Source organism: Eulemur rufifrons, chromosome 29, assembly GCF_041146395.1.
Source record: "Eulemur rufifrons isolate Redbay chromosome 29, OSU_ERuf_1, whole genome shotgun sequence".
Classification (NCBI taxonomy): domain Eukaryota; kingdom Metazoa; phylum Chordata; class Mammalia; order Primates; family Lemuridae; genus Eulemur; species Eulemur rufifrons.
In genome coordinates, this window is record NC_091011.1 from 83,648,707 (window position 1) to 83,673,080 (window position 24,374).

General features: G+C 37.5%; 1 protein-coding gene across 1 annotated transcript in view; it reads left to right on the forward strand.

The window, feature by feature from the left end:
• EXOC4 (exocyst complex component 4) overlaps positions 1 to 24,374 on the forward strand; it is a 738,581-nt gene that overhangs the window by 668,515 nt on the left and 45,692 nt on the right. The window contains exons 15-17 of the mRNA XM_069462610.1: positions 7,642 to 7,783; positions 15,484 to 15,662; positions 18,235 to 18,394. Of these exons, the coding sequence (XP_069318711.1) occupies positions 7,642 to 7,783; positions 15,484 to 15,662; positions 18,235 to 18,394 (481 nt within the window). The remainder of the gene's footprint in view (positions 1 to 7,641; positions 7,784 to 15,483; positions 15,663 to 18,234; positions 18,395 to 24,374) is intronic.

Consider the following 24,374-nt stretch of genomic DNA (forward strand, 5'->3'; position numbering starts at 1 on the left):
GAACACCAGCATTTATGAGTGAACTAGAGGAAGAGGATTCAGTGAAGGAAATTATGAAGGAAATGTCAGAGAGGTAAAAGAACACCCAGAAGAATATGATGCCAGCTAAGCCAAAAGAAGACATAATTTCAAGAAGTAAATGGCCACTAAATTCAAATGTAGCAGAGAGCTTTTATGAGATTAGGACTGAAAAGCATCCAGTGGTTTGATGAGTGTTTTTTTGTTTGTTTCTTTGTTTGTTTGGAGACAAGAGTCTTGCTCTGTCGCCCCAGCTAGAGTGCAGTGGTGTCATAATAGCTCACTGCAACCTCAAACTCCTGGCCTCAAGCGATCCTCCTGCCTCGGCCTCCCAGAGTGCTAGGATTACAAGCGTGAGCCACCGCACCCAGCCAATTTCAGAGTAATTTTTTGATAAAGAGTTGAAGGCAGAAATCAGATTATGGCACACTGGAGCATTGGTAGAAGGCAGGACTGCAAGTGTTGACAATTCTTTTGAAGTCTTATTAAGAATGTGAGGTCCTCATGAGAAGAGTAGTAGAGAGTGGACAGGACAAAGGGCCAGAGGAGAGCAACATGAATTTGGAGAAGTTCCTGAGAAAGGGAAGGAGCTAACTATGCACTAGTGAAAGGATTGACAAGGATATCAAAAGCTTTTTTTGAGATTAAAATTTTAGTGGCAACAATCTGTACTTTTTTGGTATTTTTTATTGATGTATCATAGTTGTACATATTTTGGGGGTACATGGGATATTTTGATACATGTATATAATATATAATGATCAAATCAGGGTAATTGAAATATCCGCTGCCTCAAACATTTATCATTTCTTTGTGTTGGGAACATTACAATTCTTCTCTTAGCTATTTTGAAATATACAATAAATTATTATTAACTATAATTACCCTACTGTACTATCAAATAATAGAACTTATTTCTTCTGCCCAAACTGTGCTTTCATACCCATTAACCAACTCTCTTTCTCCCTCCTCTCCTCTCTTCCCCTCTCTTCCCCTCTCTAACCACCAATCTCCTCTCTACTTCCATGAGATCTACTTTTTAGCTTCCATGTATGAGTGAGAACATGAAATGTTTGTCTTTCTGTGCCTGGCTTATTTTACTTAACCTAATGACCTCAAATTCCATTCATGTTGCTGCAAATGACTGGATTTCATTCTTTTTATGGCTGAATAGTTTTCCATTGTGTATACGTAAATTTTCTTTATCCATTCATCCATTAATGGACATTTAAGTTGATTCCATATCTTGACTATTATAAATAGTTCTGCAGTAAATATGGGAGTGCAGGTAGCTCTTTGAAGTACTGATTTCCTTTCTTTTGGAGATGAACCCAGAAGTGGGATTGCTGGATTATATAGTAGTTACATTGTTAGTTTTAGGAGGAACACCCATACTGTTTTCCATAATGTCTGTTCTTTATATTTCTCACATCTTTACCATCATTTTTTTTTTTTTTTTGTCTTTTTGGTATAGCCATTCTAACTGAGGTGAGATGATATCTTGTTGTGGTTTTGATTTGCATTTCCCTGATGATTAGTGATGTTGATCATTTTTTCACGTTTCGCTGACTGTTTGTATGTCTTCTTTTAGGAAATGTCTACTCAGGTCTTCTGTGCATTTAAAAATCAGATTATCTATTTTTTTCTATTGGAATGTTTGATTTCCTTATATGATCTAGTTAATCCCTTGGCAGGTGGATAGTTTGCAGATATTTCCTCCCATTTTGTTTAATTGTTTCCTTTTGCTGTGCAGAAGCTTTGTAGCTTGATGTGATCCCATTTATCTGTTTTTGCTTTGGTTGCCTGTGCTTTTGAGGTCTTACCTAAAAAATCTTTGCCCAGACCAATGGCCTAGAGCATTTCCTCAATGCTATCTTCTAGTAGTTTCATAGTTTCAGGTGTTACGCTTAAGTCTTTAATGCATTTTGAGTTTATTTTTGTCTGTGTTGAAAGATAGGAATCTTGTTCCATTCTTCTGCATATGGATATCCAGTTTTCCCAGCACCATTTATTAAAGAGACTGTCCATTCCCCAATGTATATTCTTGGCATCTTTGTTGAAAATGAGTTAGTTAGCTGTAAGTGCATGGATTTATTTCTGGGTTCTCTGTTCTCTTCCATTGGGCTATGTGTCTGTTTTTGCCAGTACCGTGCTGTTTTGGTTCCCATAGCTTTGCAGTACAATTTAAAAACAGGTAGTGTGATGCCTCCAGATTTGTTCTTTTTGCTCAGGATTGCTTTAGCTATTTGAGGTCTTTTGTGGTTCCATATGAATTTTAGGATTAATTTTTCTATTTCTGTGAAGAATATCATTGATATTTTGGTAGAGATTACATTGAATCTGCACATCTCTTTGAGTAGTATAGACATTTTAAACAATATTCATCCTTCCAATCCATGATCATGGGATATCCTTCCATTTTTTGTGTCCTCTTCAATTGCTTTCATCAGTGTTTTATAGTTTTCCTTGTAGAGATCTTTTACTTCTTTGGAGAAATTTATTCCTAGAGTTTTTTTTTGTTTTTTTTTTTTGTAGCTATTGTAAATGAGATTGTTTTCATTTCTTTTTCAGATTTATTGCTATTAGCGTACAGAAATGCTGATTTTTGTATGTGGATTTCGTATCCTGCAACTTTACTGAGTTTGTTTGTCAATTCTAATAACTTTTGGTGGAGTCTTTAGGTTTTTCTATTTAGGAAAAGATCATGTCATCTGCCAACAGGGACAATTTGACTTCTTCCTTTCCAATTTGGATGCCCTTTATTTCTTTCTCTTACCTAATTGCTCTGGCTAGGACTTTCAGGACAATGTTGAATAGAAATGGTGAAAGTAGGCATTCTTATCTTATTCCAGATCTTACTGGAAAGGTTTTCAATTTTTCCCTATTCAGTATGACAGTAGCTGTGGGATTATCATATATAGCCTTTATCATGTGGAGGTATGTTCCTTCTGTACCCAATTTGTTAAGGGTTTTTATCATAAAGGGATGTTGAATTTTATCAGATGCTTTTTCAGCATCTATTGAAATGATCATATGGTTTTTGTTCTTGATTCTATTGATGTGATATATCATGTTTATTGATTTGTATATGTTGAACCATCCTTGCATCCCTGGATGAATCCTGCTTAATCATAGGGAATGATCTTCTGGATGTGTTGTTGAATTCTGTTTGCTTGTGTTTTTTGAGGATTTTTATAACTGTGTTCATCAGCAATATTGGCCTGTAGTTTTCTTTTTTTGTTGTGTCTTTGTCTGGTTTTAGGATCGGGGAACAATCTTTACTTTTGTTTTGTTTTCCTGTCAAAGGATGAGTTGTAAAATTGACCCAGAGTTATATTGAGTTTTAGGGCAGTTATAGTGAAAGATCAGTATTCAAAGGAGTTGAGGTTCCTGTTGAAAGAGCAGCTCGGGGGATCAACTGCACAATCCATGCTGAGGACCCTAAGAGGGACCTGTTCTACCAAGAGAAAATGAAGGTATTGCAGAGTTAAAGTTATAGCAGGTGGAATGGAAATGAGGGTTTGAGAGAGTTGCAAGAAGAAAAGTTTTCAATCTGAGAATATGACAATAGAATTTAAAATTTCAGAGGCTGAAACCAGGATTTAATTTAGCAGCAAGTTATCTATTTTTTAATTTGCAGTGGTTTAAAGAGATGCTTTATTATCCTAATATAACAAGAAGTCTGAAGGCAAGCAGTTGCTGGTATTGGCCTGTGATTCAACAACACTTAGTCTAGCACCTCTCTTATTCTTGGTTTTTCCCTCTCGATAGCAAGACGGTTGCTGCAACTTCATGTTCCACATTCACATCAGGAAACGGGGGAAAGGTGGGGATAGGGGTGGCACCAGCTTCAGCTCTCTCCTTTTATCAGGAAAAACAAAAGACTTCCCCAAAGCCACAGAAGATTCTACTTAAGGGGGTTACTAGACAGACTATGACACATGGCCACCTCTAGCAACAAACAGGGCTGAGAATACATTTAGCTTTCCAGAGTCTAGAGTGGAGTGAGCCAAGGGAGAAGAGAATTGGAAATATCTGCTGGTTCACCAAAAAAGCAGTGTCTGCATCAGAGACCAGAGTTCAGCTTCCTCATATAGGTCAATCAATCTATGTGGTGTACAGAAAGCCACAGTTACCTTGCCTCAGACAGTTAGCTAGGTGTCTTAAAGATACATGCTTTTATGCAGAGGTCATAGGAGGAACTAGGATATCATGAATTATCTAATGTCATCCATCCGCAGTATTAGAAATACAGTTCAAAAATGCATGTCTTCATAAGTGATCAAGTATTAATATTTTTAGAGCCCAATACATGTAGGCTCTGCTGATATGAAGAGCGATACCTAGGATAAATATACAACCACACAGCCTCTAAAAGGATATGTACAAATGTGTGTGTATGTGTGTGTGTGTATCCAGTAACCTCCTACCTTAACTAATCTCCAAGCAGATTCTGTCAGCATCGCTTTTTTGTAGATTTGTTAGGTTCATCTATGTGGATGTTCCCTAGTTCCCCCAGTTCCCAATATCAAGAGTGAGTATTGGTACCGAGTCGAGCCGATGACAGAGTGATCACAAACACAGAGCAATTATATACAAACAGTTTATCACATAAAAGAAAGAAGGAAAGGAAGGAAGGAAGCTACACAAAGTGAAAATACGTTCCAGAGGGAGTGGAACGCGTCAGTCTCCACAAGTGGGGAAAGATGCTGGAGGCTGAGCACACGATGCCTTTTATAAGCCCACTAGTTTGTCCTGCCTTTTCCCTGGCAGGATTGGATGCCGTTTCCCGCCTTTGGGGGTGATTGACAGGTTGGCATTAAATAACAGATCACATGACAGGTTACATACAGGGTAGGTTATATACTAGTTTCCCTTTCTGTGCACGTGTCTTTTCTGAAATTCTCCTTGAAGCTCCACTCATGTTATGCTAATTAGATGGTAATGAGCTCTAAATCAGTTAAAGGTTATTAGGAACTTTTTACCATGTATGTTCCCACCAGGGAACAGTTCCTAACCACAATTTGGTTCCTAGTTACAATTCTGTTCCTGCTCTCCACCCATGCCCACCTCCTTGCTACCTCTTTACTCTCCACCAGACCTAACAGATTTCCATTTGACATTAAAGAGCTAGTTAATTATTTTGCATTCTCTTTGTTTGCCATGCTCAGCATTTCTTTGCTCAATATATTCCTTCTTGTTAAGAGAACTTCATAAATTTCAGGAAGCCCTCAGGAATTCACAAGCCAGCTTTTCAGTAGACCTCTGGGCATAATTTTCCATGTTGCTTTAATAAATGTTGTGGTTTTGCTATAGATTATAGTCAAATGAAATTTACAGTGTACTGCTATTTGAAACTACTCTTACCTCATTCATTGCAAGTTTTACCTCGGCAGCTAATCTTGCCACAGGCTTACTCTACTTGGATTTTTCTTTAATTTGTACTTTGACAGTAGTCAATTGCCACATGATGAAATTATGTATTTCCATAATAAGAAAGGGAAATTTTTTAGTTTCTTGGTGGAATTTGTCCAGAATGCCTTGATGAAATTTGGTCGATTAGTGTAGCTTTGGACCTCAGACCACAAGTGAGGGTTCAGGGTTCAATTTCTGCCTCTTCTCGTTGATACATAGATAACTCTCCATGTCACAATTACAAAACAGAGGAATCCAAGGGCTGAAAAGCCCTAAAATGATTTGAAATATTTTAACAGTGTTACTTATAGTTGCTTTCAGCCTGCTACATGAAAACATCACCAAGGCAGCAATCAAATGTTAACGTTAGAGAGGCAATGCAATGTCATACATCCAGCCTCTGGCAGATCGAGTTAGTGAATATCTAGGATTATGCCAAGGCTGGTAATAATGTAAATCTACATTACTATATTCCCTTCCTTCTTACACTTCAGTTCCCTTAAACTTTTTTTTTTAATGTTTGCCACATTATTTTAATTTATTAGAGTCTGGTTCCACAGAGGAGAACTTAGCCTAGTAAATCTGGATTGTCTATCTTAGCCCTTCTCTGGGCTTGGCAAAGTCTAGGAATAGATACAGCACTGAAGGCTATAACTATATACAGACACTGTTACAGCCAGATGTTAGCTCCATACCCAATATGGTGAATGGCCTCCTGTGTGATTTAATGATGGCTCACCAAATCCCATGTGCCCAAGTCTAGGGAGTCCTTCTTTCAAAGGATGCTGTGTCCTCTGAAAGAACGATTTTTAGACAGAAAAGCAAAAAATATACTAGAAATTGAACTTCAAGATAGATGGAATATTTTGTTAGTATCTTGTTCCTATAATTAAGCTTAAAACTCAATCTGGACAAATTACATGCTAAAGAATAATGACAATTGCTTATGTTTCTTGTTTATATGGAGTATGTTTTACACACCGTTATTCTAGTGTTTTATCTACATTAGTCCATTCAACCCCATGATGTAGGTACTATAATCCCCATTTTACAGAAAAAGAAAATCAGAGAATTTAAACTCAAAGCCAAAAGCCAAACTTTGAGGTTCTAGAGAGAGAAGAGAACTTTTGAATGAGACTATCAAATAATTGTTGGTGATCTTTGAGAAAATGTGGGGAACTAGAAATACAATAGAAGTCTAGAGATTATATCTAGACTTCTATAATGTGTGTAGTTCACATTTTTGCTATTCAGTATTTTCCTGAAGAAAATGTCCAAGTGCTGTTAAATATTGTTATAAATTATTTTGGAAAGATATAGAAGGTAGCTTTATCAAATTTTACAAAAAGACTTTTTTAGGGCTTTTAGTTGGCCATAATGTATACAGGAGTGAGAATGGAATGCAGTCCACTACCACTTCCACTTCCCAGATTTTAGGCTTCAGTGCAAGCAGCGTAGCATCTAGACAAAGAAAACTGATCATTCTCTCTAGACAAGTGAGGGCCCTCTGTACTATTTATTTTGCTTGGCTCTAAGCCCCCCATTTCAAGGGAAGTGTGGAAAAACTGGGTTATTTAGGTCATCAATTTTGAGAATTATAAAATGATTCAATCCAGTCATTGGAAGAGTGGTTAAAGAATTGTGGACATTTAGCCTGGAAAAGGGAAGACTTCAAGAAAACTAAAAGAGGTATCTTTAGTACTTGAAGTACTAACACATATGAAATGATTGCAAAGTTAGGTAGAATCAGAGCCAGTGAATAGAAGTTAATGAAGGCAGATACTGGCTTGACATGAGATAGTCAAATCTCTCACATATGGAGTAGGCTGCCTGGAAAGGTATTTCCTTTCACCAGCATTTGTGTGCGTGTGCATCCAGAAGCTGAACAGCTGCCAGATGTAAAAAAAAAAAGAAAAAAAGATATAAGCACAGACCAACTGGTTGGGCCACGTGACTTTTAAGGCCACTTCCAACTCTGAGGTTCTGTTTCTATCATTCTATGAATTGATTCAAGATAATGAGCTGAGCTGCTGTGCTTAATCCAATATAGAAATAGTCTATGCGTCTTGGATTTCTAATGCTTCTAACACTAGTATTAGCTGAATTGATAAAAACAAGAAGATGAACAACAAAATAACATGTTATTTCAAAAGAATCTCTTGACATTTAATGAAATGATTGGTGTTTTGTCCTCTCCCCTTTTTCCAGTGCTTTCTCCTGCTCAAGATAGCCACATGCATGTGGATCTCCCCCCAGTGTCGGATCTGATCATGCGGACTCTGAATGAACTTGCCAAATCGTTCCAGGATATGGCTGACCGCTGCTTGCTGGTCTTACATCTGGAAGTGAGGTATGGCTCAGCAAAGCACAGGACTTTGTGATTCATAAGTCGCTTGCTTATTTGTAGGGAGTATCACCATAGTTTTTGTTTCTTATGATATTGTCCTCTTACTGAAAGTGATTTTTAGCGTTATTCAGTCACTCTTAAAGTATCTGAACACATGCTGTGTTGTGAGTGGGGTGATTCAGAGTTGGCATGGCCTATGAAATCAGAATGACCTGGATTTGAATGTCCATACCGACTGGCTATGTGATCTCAGGTCAGTTAATTAGCTTTACAGACCCTCAGTTTCCTCATCTTAAAAATGGAAGTGGTAATTTCTAACGTATAAAGATTTTATAAGTGAAATAATAAAAAATTAGCACAGTGTTAGTCATATAGTAAGTGCTCAAAATATGGTAGCTTTGCGATTATGATGACTTCATTGTTATTGATATTTTTACTAAGGTACTCTGCTAGTCAAGAAGGGAGTTTACAGATGTCAGAGTCATAATCCCTGCAAGGAACTTAAAACCCAAATGGAGAGATTAGGTAAAATAACAATTCAAGAAAAATATATTATTATACATATGGAAATGGAAGAAAGAAAGGACTAGGAAGTCTTCAATTGTTCATTCACTCAACAAGTACTTATCAAGTACCTTCTTTGTGCCAAGTAGTATTCTAAAAATTGGGTTGCAGCAATGAACAAAACATTCAAGGTCCTTGCTCTCATGGAACTACATTCTAATGGCGGGAAGCAGCCAAGGAGCAAACAAGAAAGATAATTTTAGATAAGTTCAACTAAAATAATAAAATAACATAATGGGATCAAGCAGTGATATTCAGTAGAAGATAATGTGAGCTATAAATGCAAGCCACAGATTATTTTAAATTTTCTAAAAGTCATATTTGAATAGAGAGAAGCAGGTGAAATGAATTATAATCATGTATTTTAGTTAACCCAGTATGTCTAAAATATTATCATTTTAACATTTAATTAATATAAAAATGATTCATGAGACATTTTGAATTTTTTTTTTTTGTCCTAAGCCTTTGAAATCTGAATATTTTACACTTCAGTTTTACATCACAATTTGGACTGGTCACATTTCAAGTGCTCAGAAGCTTTGTGGCGAATACTGTCATACTGGACAGTGCTGAGTAGCTGGGGTTGAGCTGACCAGGAATGGGATTCTTTTTTTTTTTTTTTTTGTATGTAAAGTGGTCAGAGAATTGTGACAAAGTAACAAGAAGGAGCCCTCTGCACAAAAATCTAGAGGAAGAGGGTTTCAGAGAGAGGAAGCAACACTCACAAAGCTCCTGAGACAAAATCAAGTTTGGGCATTTAAAGGAGCAGAGAGCAGCCTGATGTGATTGCAGCCTGATGAACAGGATGGGTGGGCAGGAATGGAAGAAGGTCCAAGACACAGGCTGGACCCTGATCACGTGGGGTCATGAGGCCAGATACGTTACGGGGTCTTACAGACCAAGTGAATAGTTCAGGTTCCATAAATAAACAGTATGGCATTAAGAAGCCATAGGAGGGTTTTTAAGCAGGGGAGGAATGTTAATTAATTAACATCTTTAAAAGATCACTCTGGCGGTTGTATGGAAAAGGAATTGCAGGGAGAAATATGAATGGAAGCAGGGTGACCATTTGAGACCAGTTGAGCATCAAGGTGACAGAGGTGGAGGTGTGAGGAGTGTTGGATTTGGTACATATACTGAAAGTGGAGCTGATAAAATTTGTTAATAGATTGGACTGGGCACAGGGGCTGGTGGCAGTGAAAGAAAGAAAGGACTCAAGGAAGACCACCAGTTTTGGGGCTAAAGCAACTGTGTCAATGAGGAAGGGCATTAACTGAGGTGAGAAAGGCTGAGGGAGAAGAAAGGTTGATGGGTGGGGAGTGTAAATCAAGAATTCCATTTTAGAGATGTTCCCTTATAGATGCTTATTTAACATCTAGGTAGCAAAGTCAAATAGACAGTTGGATAGAAACTTTAGGATCAGAAAGTGCCTTGTATGGTAAGACATTTTGTCCTGTATTACTTTGGAACATTATTAAAGTTGATAGAATGTTTTCTTTTCATTTGAAGTGTTTACTGGATTTAGGTTTTAAAAATGTAAGTACTTTAGTTGATAGGTGACCTTTGGAGTATGTTTAGACTCCAGTCAGAACTTGGGTTTCTTTCTGGGATGTTGATATCACTCCTTTTGTGCCACTTGCTGTTTTCATTCTTCATGATCTTGCTTTTTATTGCTTGTGAGTGAAACAAGAGAAGTAGCATTGCAGCTTTGGAGTCTATTTTACTTACTATTATTTTTAATCTTATTTCTTACATTAAGCTGTCCAGAAATAAGGTCTCTTTCTATATTTTATGATTTGTTTTATGATAATTTTTAGATTTATTTTCTATTTATTTACAAGTAGACAGTGAAATAAATCATGTGTTTTCTAGGAATAGATAAATGCAATAGGCGGAAAGAAGTGAAAAACACCCAATAATATTCTGATGCTTCTGGTACCTGGGTTGCAAAGAAAAACAAGGGAATACTAATTTAATTATTATCACAACTCCTAGAATTTATACTATTGATTGTGTGGTTATATGATGTGTTGTACATTCAGAATTGTCTGTTTGTAGTGTAGTTAATTCCAAGTGGGATAGTTGCAATATGTTTGAGAAAGGTCTTTTAAATCTTTAACCCCTATTCTGCTTTTTCCATTTTTGTACGTGTTGGCAATACTATTCTAATGCTGAACATATTTTAGTCATTATTTATTAATTTTACAAGAAACCATACAGTGCTATAACACCCATTGCTATATATCCTTCAACAATAATTTAAAAACAGAAAAAGGTAACTTTAAGAATGAGTAACAAAAAAAGACTGAATTTTAGAGTCCCAGATGCAGAATTATCTTTCTTTGACTTTTATTGAGGACACTAAACATGTTTCTTTTTAAAAAATTAAATCTCCTCACTTCCTCTTATAACATGGTTTCAACATTCAGGCTGCTCTCTTAATGAGTATGCTCCATTTTGTCTTTGTTACTTTTAAACAATGGTGCATGAAACCAACAGAATACTCCACGTATGGCTCAGATAGTGAATGTGGACATGCTTATTCTGTCCTTGTCATATTAACAAGATTTTTTTTTTGGTTTGTACAGTAATGATACAAAATGAATAAGACAGCTCTCACACTAATCATTACACTATGGTATAATAATGCTAGACTAGAGGCAACTGCTAAGTGCTCCGGGTACCCTGGTGTGTGACTGTGGAAGAAACTGTCAGCTCTTACAGGATTGTCTTGTTCATTGTCATGTCTTGCCCCTGAACCTGAAACAGACCTCCTGCATATCAGGTGCTCAGTAAAAACTTGATTCTTAAGAATTAGCTGGTTTGAAACCAAATCCAGTTAAAATAAGTGCTATTTCCCCAAACAAAACCTGTTGCTCTTTAAAGAAAATGAATTGGTTTGTAGATTCTGTGTTCACATATTAGTCCACCTGCAAGTCTACTGCACGTATTGAAGAGGTACAAAAACTGCGGCCAGCGTCATCTTTGGCATCATAATCTACAAATGTTTGTTTTGTTCCCATATGCTGTAAAAAAGAATTAGAACTTAGCCCCTGTGGTCCAGGAGCTGGTGTGATGAAGAGGTGTCTGGTTAGCTGTTGTCTTTGGCACTTTTAGGCAAGAAGCCACTGTAATAAGAGAACACAGATAGAACAGAAAAAAAAATCTTGGAAAAAAATTAATGGAATATGCTATTAAAATGTCCAGAACAACTTCAAATGCCAAAAATTTGTCTTACTCCCCAAAATATCTTTATATCCATAACTCATATTTTTTTTAATGTTGTTAAAGTTCAAACCAAAAAATGTTCTCAAATCTAGCAAGTTCTGTGTTAAAGGACCCATCCAAAGAGCATTTGACATTTTACCTGTGTCATTGTAGATCATATTTAACCATGAAGCAGCCCCTTTCCACAGTTTGAAGCATAAGGCACATGATACCCCCAAGAGATGAAAGACATGGTGAAACCATTAAAAATTATTGAGGTTTTTGTCCTATTTGAACTTTAGAAGAAGAAAATTAAGTTGCCATTTGAGTCCAACATGCCAAGAATGTCACCTTTATCAGCTGATTTTTCTCACCATCAGGAGGGCTCTGAGTGGGTTCAACAGCAACTGCCTGTCACTGTTGGGGTCCTAAGTGTGCACTTTCTGAAAATCAACCATCCTGCTGTGTAATCAGCAGTGTTTGCAGAAAACCTTAATGCCAAAGTCATGTTAAGGTCAGCGACAACATGCCAGAATTTAAAAGAAAAAAAAACTTTATTTGAATTTGACATTTGCTGATGACTATTTTCTTTTTTTTTTTTTTTTATCTCTAAACATTTAGTAAGAAGAAGATGATAGTATCTTAAACAGTGGTGATCTCTCCTCTCTACCAATAGCTTCAGAATCTCACAAGGTCTCACCTCCCATTCATAAGAATTTCCTAATTAGTCTCTAAACTTCCATTCTCTACCATTAATCCACTCATATTGTGCCCGAGTGATCTTGCCAAAGCTCTTATCTGATTATACCATTTTACCTCTTAAAATTCTCCTAAGGCTCCCTATGGCTTCTAGAAGTCCAGATCTTTTAGATGTCTCCAAAGCCTGTGATAACCTGGCCCCTGCCCATCTCCCCAAGCTCACCTCATGCCTCCTTCATGTGACCTGTGTGCAGCAGAAAGGAGCCACTCACCATCCCACAGAACCATCCTTCATTCACAGACTCATGCCTTTTTACAAAATTTTTCCATTTTCTGGGGTCATAATGTCTGTACTTTAATTTAAAAATACTTTAGCGTAGATGCTTAGATTTTATTTTCAATTAAGTGCTATTTGGTTGAAATTTCAACCACAGTAGCAATCAGTTGCCCTAGTCATGAATCCAACCCCAGGGTTGGTCAACTTTCATTATATCAGAACGGTCACATTCCAGAGGGGACTGCAACCAGTGCTAATACTGGTACCCTTACCAAAACTATACATTTTGTCAATTAGTACATGAATGTCACAATGAGTTTTTATTTGTGCAACTAGTCATTAGTTAATTAGCATCTGTTATGATGAGCACCCATCAGTGAAAATGAGCAATAATCAAGATATTTGGATTCTCTTGCATGAACAGATTATAAGAATATAACACATCCTATTAAAAACTTAGTTCAAAATGGATCATGAAACTAAATGTAAAACCTAAAACTCTAAAACTTCTAGAAAATTTCTGTAACTTTGTTTAGGCAAAGATTTCTTAAATATGACACCAAAAGCACCATCCATAAAAGAAAAAAATAAGTGAACCTCATCAAAATTAAAATCCATTATTTCGAAGACGTTGCTAAGATGAAAACACAGCCAGTGATGGGGAGAAAATATTTGCAAAATTCATATCTGATAAAGACTTATATCCAGGTATATAAAGAACTCTCAAAATTTAATAATAAGAAAACAACCCAGTTGTAAAAATTAGGCAAATGATATGAACAGATACTTTACCAAAGATATACAGATGGAAAATAAGCAATGAAAATATGCTCATCATCATTAGTGATTAGGAAAATGCAAATTAAAACCACGGTGAGATTCCACTATATATCTATTAGAATGACCAAAAGAAATTTTTTTTTTTTTAAACTGACAATGCGGAGTGCCAGTGAGGATGTGGAGCAACTGGAACTCTTGCACATTGCCAGTAGGAAAGCAAAATGGCACAGCTTCTTTGGAAAACAGTTTGGCAGTTTCTTATAAAATTAAACATACCCTTACTATATGATCCAGCAATCCCACTTGTAAGTGTGGGAGGAATGAAAATTTATATTTACACAAAAACCTATAGATGAAGTAGCTTTCTTCATAGCCACCCAAAGCTGGAAACAACCTAAATGTCAACTGGTGAATGGATAAACTGTGGTATATGTATCCATTCAGTGGAAGGCTGTTTGCTCAGCAATAAAAAGGAATGAAAAAGAACATAGATAAATCTCAAATGCTTTTGCAAAACAAAAGAGCCAAACCCAAAAGCCTACATACTACGTGACTCCATTTACATGGCATTCTGGAAAAGACACAACTATAAGGACAGAAAATAGATTAGTGGTTGCCAAAGGCTTAGCGGTAAGTAGGGATTGACTGCAAAGGGGAGCAAGGGAATTTTGTAGGTGATAGTCATGTTCTATAATTTGATAACAGTGGTGGTTATACAACTGTATGTGCTTGTCAAAACTCATAGAACTGTATAATAAAAAGGAAGAATTATACTGTTTTGTAAATTATTTCTCAGTAAACCTGACTTTAAAAAAAGAAAGATGACAGGCCAAGCCTGTGGTTGCATCATTAGGGATAACACCCAGGGCTTTTGCAGCCATTTGTTTAGGAAGATTTCTTGTTCCTGATGCCAACTATAAGGATAACAGAACCCTGACTCCGGTTTATCATCCTGTCTTCCCACAGTGAACCTTCCATGCAAGATCAGACATAGCACCTAAAAAGATGGAGAGTTAGGGCTGTGCTGGGCTTACAGATCAGCATGTTTGAACTGTGCCTGCCGATTGATGGTGTTAGTTTTGGGTTTTTGTTTATTTGCTTTTTGGGTTTTTTTTTTTCCCTAAAAAGTAAATGCCTGTATGTGTGGCAGAATTTGGACTGAAACTTACTTTTATTCCAACTTTAAAAAGCTATGGAGGTATAGCCATTCCTCACCCATCTTAGACTTTTTTGCAGTTGCTAATATCGAACAGAAAGAACCTAAGAATTGTGTATGACCAAACTGACTCAGGCCATTTCAACATAGAAATGCTCTCCTTCCTCAAGCTCACTCAGATGCCTTCTGTGAGACTCAAGTATCACCTCCTGTCATGAACCTTTTCTGATACCCTGTGGCAAATTTCCACGGCACCCGGCATAGACATGCTTGGAATGAGACCATGTTCTTTTTTAGTTGTTTTTTCTTGATCTGCCCCACTAGACTATGGAGTCTTTAAGGGCACAAATCATCTACATTCCCAGGACCTAGCATAATTTCTAACAAATTCATAGATGTTTGGAAAGTGATTTATTTAACTAATAAATTTAAGTAATAAATATGTCTAGTAATAACAGCCAACACGGTGCACTCAGCGTGTACCACTTTCTATGTAGTAGTTCCTCACAACACCCTATAAGGTAGGTATTATTATCACCCCCATTTCACAGGCAAAGAAACTGAGGCATAGAGAGATTAAAGTAACTTGCCTAAAGTCATACAGCTGGTAAATGTTGGAACTGGGAACCAAAGCCAAAGTCGTCTCCTTCTAAAACCTATACTTTTAAGATTTGTAAACTCTGCCTCTCATTTTCATCACAACAATATCTGTTTTAAGATATAATGCTTTTCACACTTTGCATACAATCCTGGCATTGAAAAGAATTTTAGAACTCCTTCCTATATCAACACTATATAGATTAAACAAGCCAAAATCATAGAAGCCAACTTGTTCCAGATCACTGTTGTTCTATAGAATAACTAAGATGGCTTTCTGGTTAAAAAGGTGGGAAGTAGTTTACATAAAAATTTACAAGGCCACTGCTGCTTCAGATATTTTGGTTCTCGGCCCCAAGAAGAACATTATCTTCACTGGAAAGATTTATTATTAACTGCTCTCCCCATCTCTCTCTTTTTCAGGGTTCACTGTTTCCACTATCTCATCCCTCTTGCAAAGGAGGGAAACTACGCCATTGTTGCTAATGTGGAAAGCATGGATTATGACCCTCTAGTGGTCAAGCTTAACAAAGATATCAGTGCCATTGAAGAGGCCATGAGCTCCAGCCTTCAGCAGCACAAGTTCCAGTATATCTTTGAAGGTCAGACCCTGCTTCTGTCTCGGGGAGGGGGGGGGGGGGGGTGAAGGTTTTCCTGAGATTCTATATTATTGACGTTAAAAACTTATAAAAAAAGTTGTCTGTTTGCTTGTTTGTTTGTTTGAGCTAAATCTGCAATACCTGGCCTCTCTGTGTATGACTAGTTAGACAACAATATGGCTGCCATCTGCTCCTGGTTGATAAGGAGATTTAATCCAAGATAAGGCAGATGGCTGCCTCCCTGACATGCCACTGATGAGATTTGAGCGAATGTGTGGAGTGGGCCATAAATTAACTCAAGAGGAGCGTATAAAAGAAAAAGAAAACACGTATACACAATGAGGAGAGAATCCTGAAAGACCCCTCATTGGCTAAAGTTATCTCTGGAATGGGAAGTTTTCTCACGGAATGCGTTATCATCTGAAAGAACAGAGCCTCTGAGTAGGAGAGATGTTTAGGAAGGTTGCATCCATCAATGCCTTCTGGGGCAGGCAGGCAAGGAAGGGTGTGAGAGACAGCAAGTACCACCTGAAGACATTTATCGTCACAATTTTGAAAAATGTGCCACCAGCCAAATATCTTTCATGGTAAATTTCATTGTTAGAATTTCAAATTATATTCCCTTTTTACTTGTTTTGGTTTGTTTGTGTGTAGACCTAGATGCCAAAAGTATCTATGTTCTCTCATAGAATAAAACCAGTATCATTTAAAACAATTAAGAAGGTACACTGTCCACAGGATTGTGGAAAACTGACAATATATGACCGACGCTTGCTTTATAAAACAGTTACATTCCAGCAAGTTTGGACACGCACACCCCCACATTCTATTCCCCCATTAAATTATAAAGATGGAGGTGTAAAGGTGGAGATGTGCTCTGATGGGGAATATCCCTGAAAGACTTTAGCCAAAAAGTATAAGTGATTAAAGGATTAGCTGTTAGTTGCCCCACGGCACTGTGAATTTTGTGGCACCTATACTACTCTGCAGCTTGAAGCTGCAGTGACCATCTGGAATTTACTTTTAATACACAGAGTTTCCTCTTTGTTCTTGACTGTGACTCTTCCCAGCCTTGAGTATCACATTAGAAAATGTATTTCTTTAATATACTTCTTATTACTTGTTATTATTTCTTATTCTCTGTAAACAATGCGCCCCCTAGTTGCCTACATTTTGGCAGACCACATTATACCATGGCAGAAAAAAATTATACCTAAAGTTATGGGCTCGAAAGAACGACACCAAAACTTGACCTACAGAAATTTATCAGACAAATAAGTTGTCTGGCTTTCAATGTACAATCTGTGTGCATTTACAAAAGCGAAGTCCTTTTTCTTTCACTTTCAATTACCACAGACAAGTTTGTGGTCTTGAGGCAATGTTGGGTGAGTGTAGCTGAAGCAGGAGAATGCATCTTCCTCCATCGTTTTCCACCCCCACCTTAACCGAGGGAAAAGTCATTTTGAAGACAGACAGAGCCATTGAACCTGAAGATGAGCCAGACACTCACATCTGAACCTTTGAGTCTCTATGAAGGGACTAGGACTTCCAAAGAAGAAAATAACGAAAGTAGGGGACTGCTTGGGACTAGTCAGACCAACTTTAGAATTCCTAGGAAACTGTCCTACTAGAGTCCAACTTTGCAAGAATAAGAAAAAAAGAATGAATACACGTTTACTGAATTCCATTTAGAATTAAAATCTAACTTTTAAAAATAGTAACCCATATGCGCCTCATGTTGTTCTGAACCAGCATTTCTCAACTTAATTACATGGGATATCCTGAAGGGGACCGTTAGTTTGTTGATGTCCCGAGCTGCCCTTTGCTAAATTTCATTAGGCCATAAGACAACCCTTCAGATGTAAGAACAAACCACGTAGGGGCCCCCAGAATAGGTGTCTCGTGCAAACTCAACAGCCAACGTATGATCTGCTTTTCCTTCGCCCTTTGCTTCTGATTACATTCTCTCCAATTACTGCTTTAGAAATATACCCGATTGCCAGTGTTGGAGTGCGTTAGCATTATTGCCAGTAACCCAGTTTCTTACTGATTTATTTTTACTTGTCAGTGGTGAAGTATATTAGCATTATTGCCAATGCCCAATTTCACATTGATTTATTTTTACTTAGATAGGCTCCCAGTCAACTTTTGAGCCAAAAGTACCCCCTCTGTTTTGTGGGAGGAAGGTGAGGCCAAACAGATCATTGTATGTATGTGTGCTCTTCTCTGCTTCCCAATTATCTATACAGAAAAGCAGGAGTTCCTGTGCACTTTAATAGTTTATAACAACCTGGCATGTTCTCTAAGCCCTTGCCCTGGTGGCAGTAGGTGCATAGGCCAATGCTGGATCTGTGGATATACCAGCATAAAGTCCACCCATCTATAACTACTAGGACAATGTAGAAATACTCTGAAATTACTGTAAAATCAGCAGATGCAGCCATCAAAGATACATTTTCTTTGGTCATTTAAATTTATGGAGGGTTAGAAGAGAGCGATTCTGTGCGCGAGTTTCCGCAGGATGCCACTCATCTATCTTCTCTTCTCTCCCCACTGCCCTGTGCGGACCCCTCAGGCCTGGGCCACCTGATCTCCTGCATCCTCATTAACGGTGCCCAGTACTTCCGGCGCATCAGTGAGTCCGGCATCAAGAAAATGTGTAGGAACATTTTTGTTCTTCAGCAGAATTTGACCAACATCACCATGTCACGGGAGGCAGACTTGGACTTTGCAAGGTAGGAGGGAAACTTGGGCTTAATTTCTTGTGCCAAAGCCAAGACTTCATTGCCTGTAAAGTCATTTTTAAAGATGGATTTTTGTTACTTAAAACGTTAATTTGAAGAAGGAAAGAGAGAAAGAAAGAAGAAAGAGAGAGAGAGAGAGAGAGATATGTTCTTAGGTCATAGAGAAGGTAATTCTACAAAATTCTATTCAGTGTTTGACATCACTTAGGCAAGTAGGTTTTCCTGCTGTTTAACCTAAGTTCTTCTTACCACAAAACATTAGTAATTTTTTTTTCTCAGTATAAAAATATATATACTCCTTGCATAAAATATGTAAGATAAAATACAAGAAGAATATAAACATTACTCATAAATCTTTGATCCAGAGACTATGATAGTTAGGATACTTTCTCCTGGCTTTTGGGCATGTGCTGTGTGTATATATATGACTTTTCACACACACATATATGCGTATGATTTCTCTTTTTACAAAATTAGAACTATGTTAATGTAATTTTATATTAACTTGTTTTTCCTTATCAGTAATATTATTTGAAAACATGATTTTCCCACATTCATTAATATTCCTTGAAAACATTACTTTTAATGCCTGAACAAATATTCCATGGTATAAATGAGCCATAATTTATTTTTTCAATCACTTGCATATTTTGGGACATTTGAATTTTTTCCATTATTTTCTTTCATTGTAAATAGCATGTATTAAGCTCACTTTTGTATGAATCTATTTCCTCATCTCTTCCTGTCTTGTTCCAATTGAAACCTGTCTCTCTTGTTTTCACTGTAAGGCACGTAGGTACTCATCACTATCCTTTCTTTTCTAGGTTTGCTGACCTCAATTTTTAATGTTTTTCTATAATATACTCTTTCAAATTTGAGAGTTAATTTTGCTCTCTCTTCATTTGGTCTTAACACTGTCTACACCTTACTTAAAACATCAAAGCTCTAGTCCTTTCCTGAAAGCTTAAACAAATTTGAAGGCGATAGATGACAATTAAGGTATCTCCAGACTATATTGCTCTTTATACGTATATGGATTATTCCGTAAACTCCTTCATTTTCCAGAAGCCTTTATGGCTAGCAAGTTATTTATTTTTAATAACTCAGAATGCTCCTACCTAATATTTAGTGCTTCCATGTCTTTTCACTTGATTTTTTCATTCCTTCCACAGTTTACGAAAATTTGAAACAATTCTTGAATCGTTTAATGGAATGATGAAATACTATCTACTTTGACAATTATGAAGACATACATACTATAATCATTGTTTTGAAAATGAACCCTATGTGTTCATTTTTAACCTTTCTTCCCAAATCTATTACTCCATTTGTTCCATTGCTACCTTCTTCCTCTGCTTTTTGGTCCTTCTCCTTCCCTGTCTTTTTCTTCCTGTTTGCGGGAAAGTGTGTGTGTGTGTGTGTGTGTGTGTGTGTGTTTGTGTATTTGTGTTTTCATTAAATTCCCTGTTTTAGGCTAAATTTGGTGGAAAGCCTTCCTTGCTCAGATGAGGGAAACCAGGTGTGACTGAATGCTGCATTTATTTGGTCGCTCTTGTGGGGAATGATCTCATTATTGAATTAGTCTAGTCATAATAACATTGACAAGGGGAAGTTAAGAACATGGAGGCCTGAGGGATACAGAGAACCGTTGCAAATTCTCTGAGGAATGTAATTCCTAAATTCAATCATCTTTTTTTAAATGATTTTTTTATTTAGCTGATATAAGTAAATTAACACAGTTTTTGGCAGCCAGTGTGGGGCCTGAACACATACTGGAAGAATGGGCGTCTGAATAATGTAAGGCTGACTGGGTGGTCTTGAGGTTGGCATCAGTGGATCATGTGCTGATGAAGCGTTTTTTTCAGGAAATAATTGAATGGCAACGAGTCATGCCTTTCACAGTTGAACTGGTGAATTATGTCCAAGGAAGTAGGTATAAGCGGATTGTGACCACTTGGGAGAGGTTCTGCTACTATTCCTCTTTATTCTTATAAGGATTATGAAAGGACATAGGCTAGCATGAACATATAGCCTTGAATGATCCTGGCTCAGAAGACATCTCCTGCCTAAACTGTGAGCACCAAGAGGCTGTCACTTTGTGTCTCAGAGCCTGGACCAGAGTAAGTGCTCATTCTGTGTATTGAATGAATGATTAGGGATATCAAATCAAGGCCTGTTTTGGTGTTGATGAAGGGCTTGCATAATGACAGGTTAGTTTATCTTTAGTTCCCTGAAGGTTTTAACCAGCTGACATGGGTCAGTTTTCTTATAGGCTTATAAGAAACAGCATCTCCCTTGCAGTTCTTTCTTTGTAAAACAGAAAACATTGCAAGAAGGAATAATGTAGCCCTGCTATTTCTTTCTCATTTTCTCTTACTCTCATATAGACAACACTTTATAGCCTTATTTTTTTCCCCTTCTTGTTTTTGGTCGGGACAGGTTTTGCGAAATGGGCTCCATCCATTCTACCAAATTTGAAACTATGTAAAATAAATACAACAGGGGTACCAAAATAGCCAGAAATAATAGACTGCAGCAGTGTGCCTCAGCATTCCTTAAGCAATGTCTAATCAAGCGTGGACAGCATCTGTATTTCCAGCAAATCTCTATGGGAAAGTTATCTTCTAACACAGTAATTAATCACTAGTTGCCATGTGTCAGAAAACTTATTTAACAAGAAGTTGCAAAGCGCTTGTAGTTTTTTTACTTCTGCAGCCTTCCTGGCCAGAGGAAAGTGTAATACCTTTCAGTAATAAAGAAATAGGGATCTGGAGTGATTCCATTTATGTTGATTCTTCTACTGCTTATGGTGTTGTCTCTTTATACACACATTTGCTCTAACTAATCTCTAATAGGAGGATAAATCTTGGGTGAGCAAAGGATCAAGACGACCGGTAACGTTACCAGAGGTACAGAGAGCCCCTGTCCTCTGTGGTCGTGATCACTTAAGCTCTGCTATGATTTTGAGCCCTTCGACCCCACTGTTAATTTTCAGGCTCAAAAAGATTCTTTGTCCAGGAAAATCACTGGAGATTAACTAGAAAGTAGAAGGGCTCTATGAGTGTGCTTTTTTAGTTCCTTTCATCACAAATCATCTTAACTCGAGCTGTCATGTGCCTTTCCAAAAGTGAGTATCTGAAGCCCCCTAGGAGTCCAGGTGGTGACAAGAGAGGTCTGAATATTCAAGCATTGAAGTCTCCGCGGTGTATCTGACGATCTTTACAGTTTAAGTGAAGCCATCATTCAAAAAGAATATCCCAGAGTTTTCTTCTCTGTTCTCCCCGTCTACCCCATTTTCCCTTTTGTATCTGTCTTGTTCATCTCAGTGCCTTTCTTTTCTCCTTTATTTCTCCTATCGTACTGCTTCCTGCTTTCCTCCTTCAAGATTCCATTGCTCCTCGGTTCTTTCCTCTTCATTTTGGTCTTCCGTAGACTGGTATCTCTCATTCTTAAATCTGACAAAGGTAAAGAAATGAACGCTAAGATTCAGGAAGTGGTACGGAGAAAAGTTCTGACACACAAGGCAGCTTCCTCACCCTGGATCAAGGAATGCTTTCGTTCCTTCAACAAATATTTATTGAGCATGTATTCTCTCTAGGTCCTGCTCTCAGGGAACTTGCATTATTGCGGGGAAGACACAAACTAACAGATGAGTAAACTATAAAGTATGTCAGATGATATATGCAATGGTGAAAAACTAAGCATGGGAGGATAACAAGAGAGTGCCAGGATATACTGGAGGTAATCTGAAATTTTAGAGTGTTCACGGAAGTCCTTAATGAGATGGTAACATCAGAGGAAAAACCTAAGAAAGAGTGGGAGCAAGCCATGTGGATATCTAGGGAAAGAGCATACCAGGAAAGGGAATCTAAGGGGAAAGACCCAGAGGGAGGAATATGCTTGACATTTGAAGAACAGCAGAAAGGCCATTACGGATGAAGTGAGTGAGCAGGAAAAGAATAAGAGGTGAAGTGAGAGGTTTGATCTAAGGAGCTGAGATCTTGAAGCCCACTATAATGGCATTGACTTTTACTTTGTATGAGCTGGGAAGCTGTTAGAGGGGTTAGAGCAGAAGAGCACCATAATCAGAATCACTATGGCTGCTATGTTGAAAATAAGCAGTTGTGGAGGGGAGGTTGTAGGCAAGGGAAGAAGCAGGCGGACCTGTTAGAAAACTATGGCAATAATCTTCTAGGTAAAAGATAGTCGTGACACAAAGCAAGATGGTAGTGGTAGAGAGGATGAGACGTGGTCAGATTAGGAGATATTTTAAAAGTAGAGCTGACAGGATTTGCTGAGGGATTAGAAGTGAACCAATGACTCCAAGGTTTTTGTTCTGAGCAATTCAAAGCATGGAGTTTTCATTTACTGAAAAGAAAATGAACAAGACTCTGGAAGAGGCGAGTTGAGTGTGTGGAGGGCAGAGGACCGATACAGAAGGGATACCAGGAATTTGGGTTGAAATATTAGGTTTAGATGCCTATTAGATGTCTGAATAGAGATGAAAAGGAAAAAGTTGGATATATTAATATAAACCCAGAGTTCAAGAGAGAGCTGGAGATAAGAGTTTGGGAATCATTAGCATATGGATGAGATTTAAAGCCATGAGAAAGGGTGAAAGGTGAGATCAAGATAGGAGCACAAGTAGAGGAAAAAGAGAAGCTGTCCAAGAATTGGGCCTTGGGATCCCCACTGTTTAGATGCTGGAAGAAGGACCAGCAGAGGAAGCAGACGACAGCCAGTAAAGTAGGAAGGTAACTAGGAGAGGGGTGTGTCCCGGAAGTCAAGGGAAGTGTTTTAAAGAGAGTGTCTTCATCAGTGTCAAATGCTGCTGATAGGTTAAATTGGCTCAGACAGAGAACTGGCCACTGGTGGGCTTCGCCAAAGCTGAAATGCTTTGATTTACATTCCTTCATCTTCCCTACACAATTTACCTAAAGTAGGAACAAACTTAAAACGTATGTATTTGGGAACAGGCTTCTCACCCCTCAATTCTATGGTAGGATCTGATGCAGTCAAGGCAAACAAAAATGCACTTAAAATGTTTACACTGTGATATATAAAAGGCCAAATTGTCCCAGGGCATACAGAGGGGTACAGTGGACATAAGAGACTCAGGAAGGGGGTGAGTAGAACAGAGGTGAGGGGGAAAAAATTACCTGTTTGGTACAGTGTACACTATTTTGATGATGGGTACACTGAAAGCCCAGACTTCACTACTATACAATTCATCCATGTAACCAAAAACCACTTGTACCCTTAAATCTATTGAAATAAAAAATGCTAAATAATATTAATGTTAGTTGCCATGTTCTTGAATAACACTGATATTAATTTAAATTCCTAAACCTTATGATCAGAATGAAATGCATGCCAATGAGGCTTTCCTAATACATATTTTGTTTATGATGTTAAAAAAAGACCAAATTGGCAATCTCTCTTTTCTCAAGATCAACATCAACGTGCATAAATCATGTTGACAGTATGTGCCCTTGATATGATGTGATGAAAATGACACTTTACCAAAAACCCATAAGCTCAATCTAATCAGGAAAAAAACATCAGAAAGAATCCAATAGAGGGATATCCTATGAAATACCTATAGTCCTTCAAATTGTCAAAGTCATCAGAAAAAAAAAAAAAGGAAAGTCTGAGAAACTTTCACAGCCAAGAGGAAACTAGGAGACATGGTGACTAAATATAATATATATCAATTCTTGGCCTTTTGGCTACGATCAAGTATCTAAATGTAATGTGCTGTCCTGGATGGGATCCTGGAACCAAAAAAGTACATTAGGTAGAAACTAAGGAAACCTGAAACAACTATGGATTTTAGTTAATAATGTATTCATATGGTTCATTAGTTGTGACAAATGTACTATACTAATAAAAGGTGTTAATTATAAGGAAACTGGGTACAATTTATATGGGAACTCTGCACTATATTCTCAATTTTTCTATAAATCTAAAA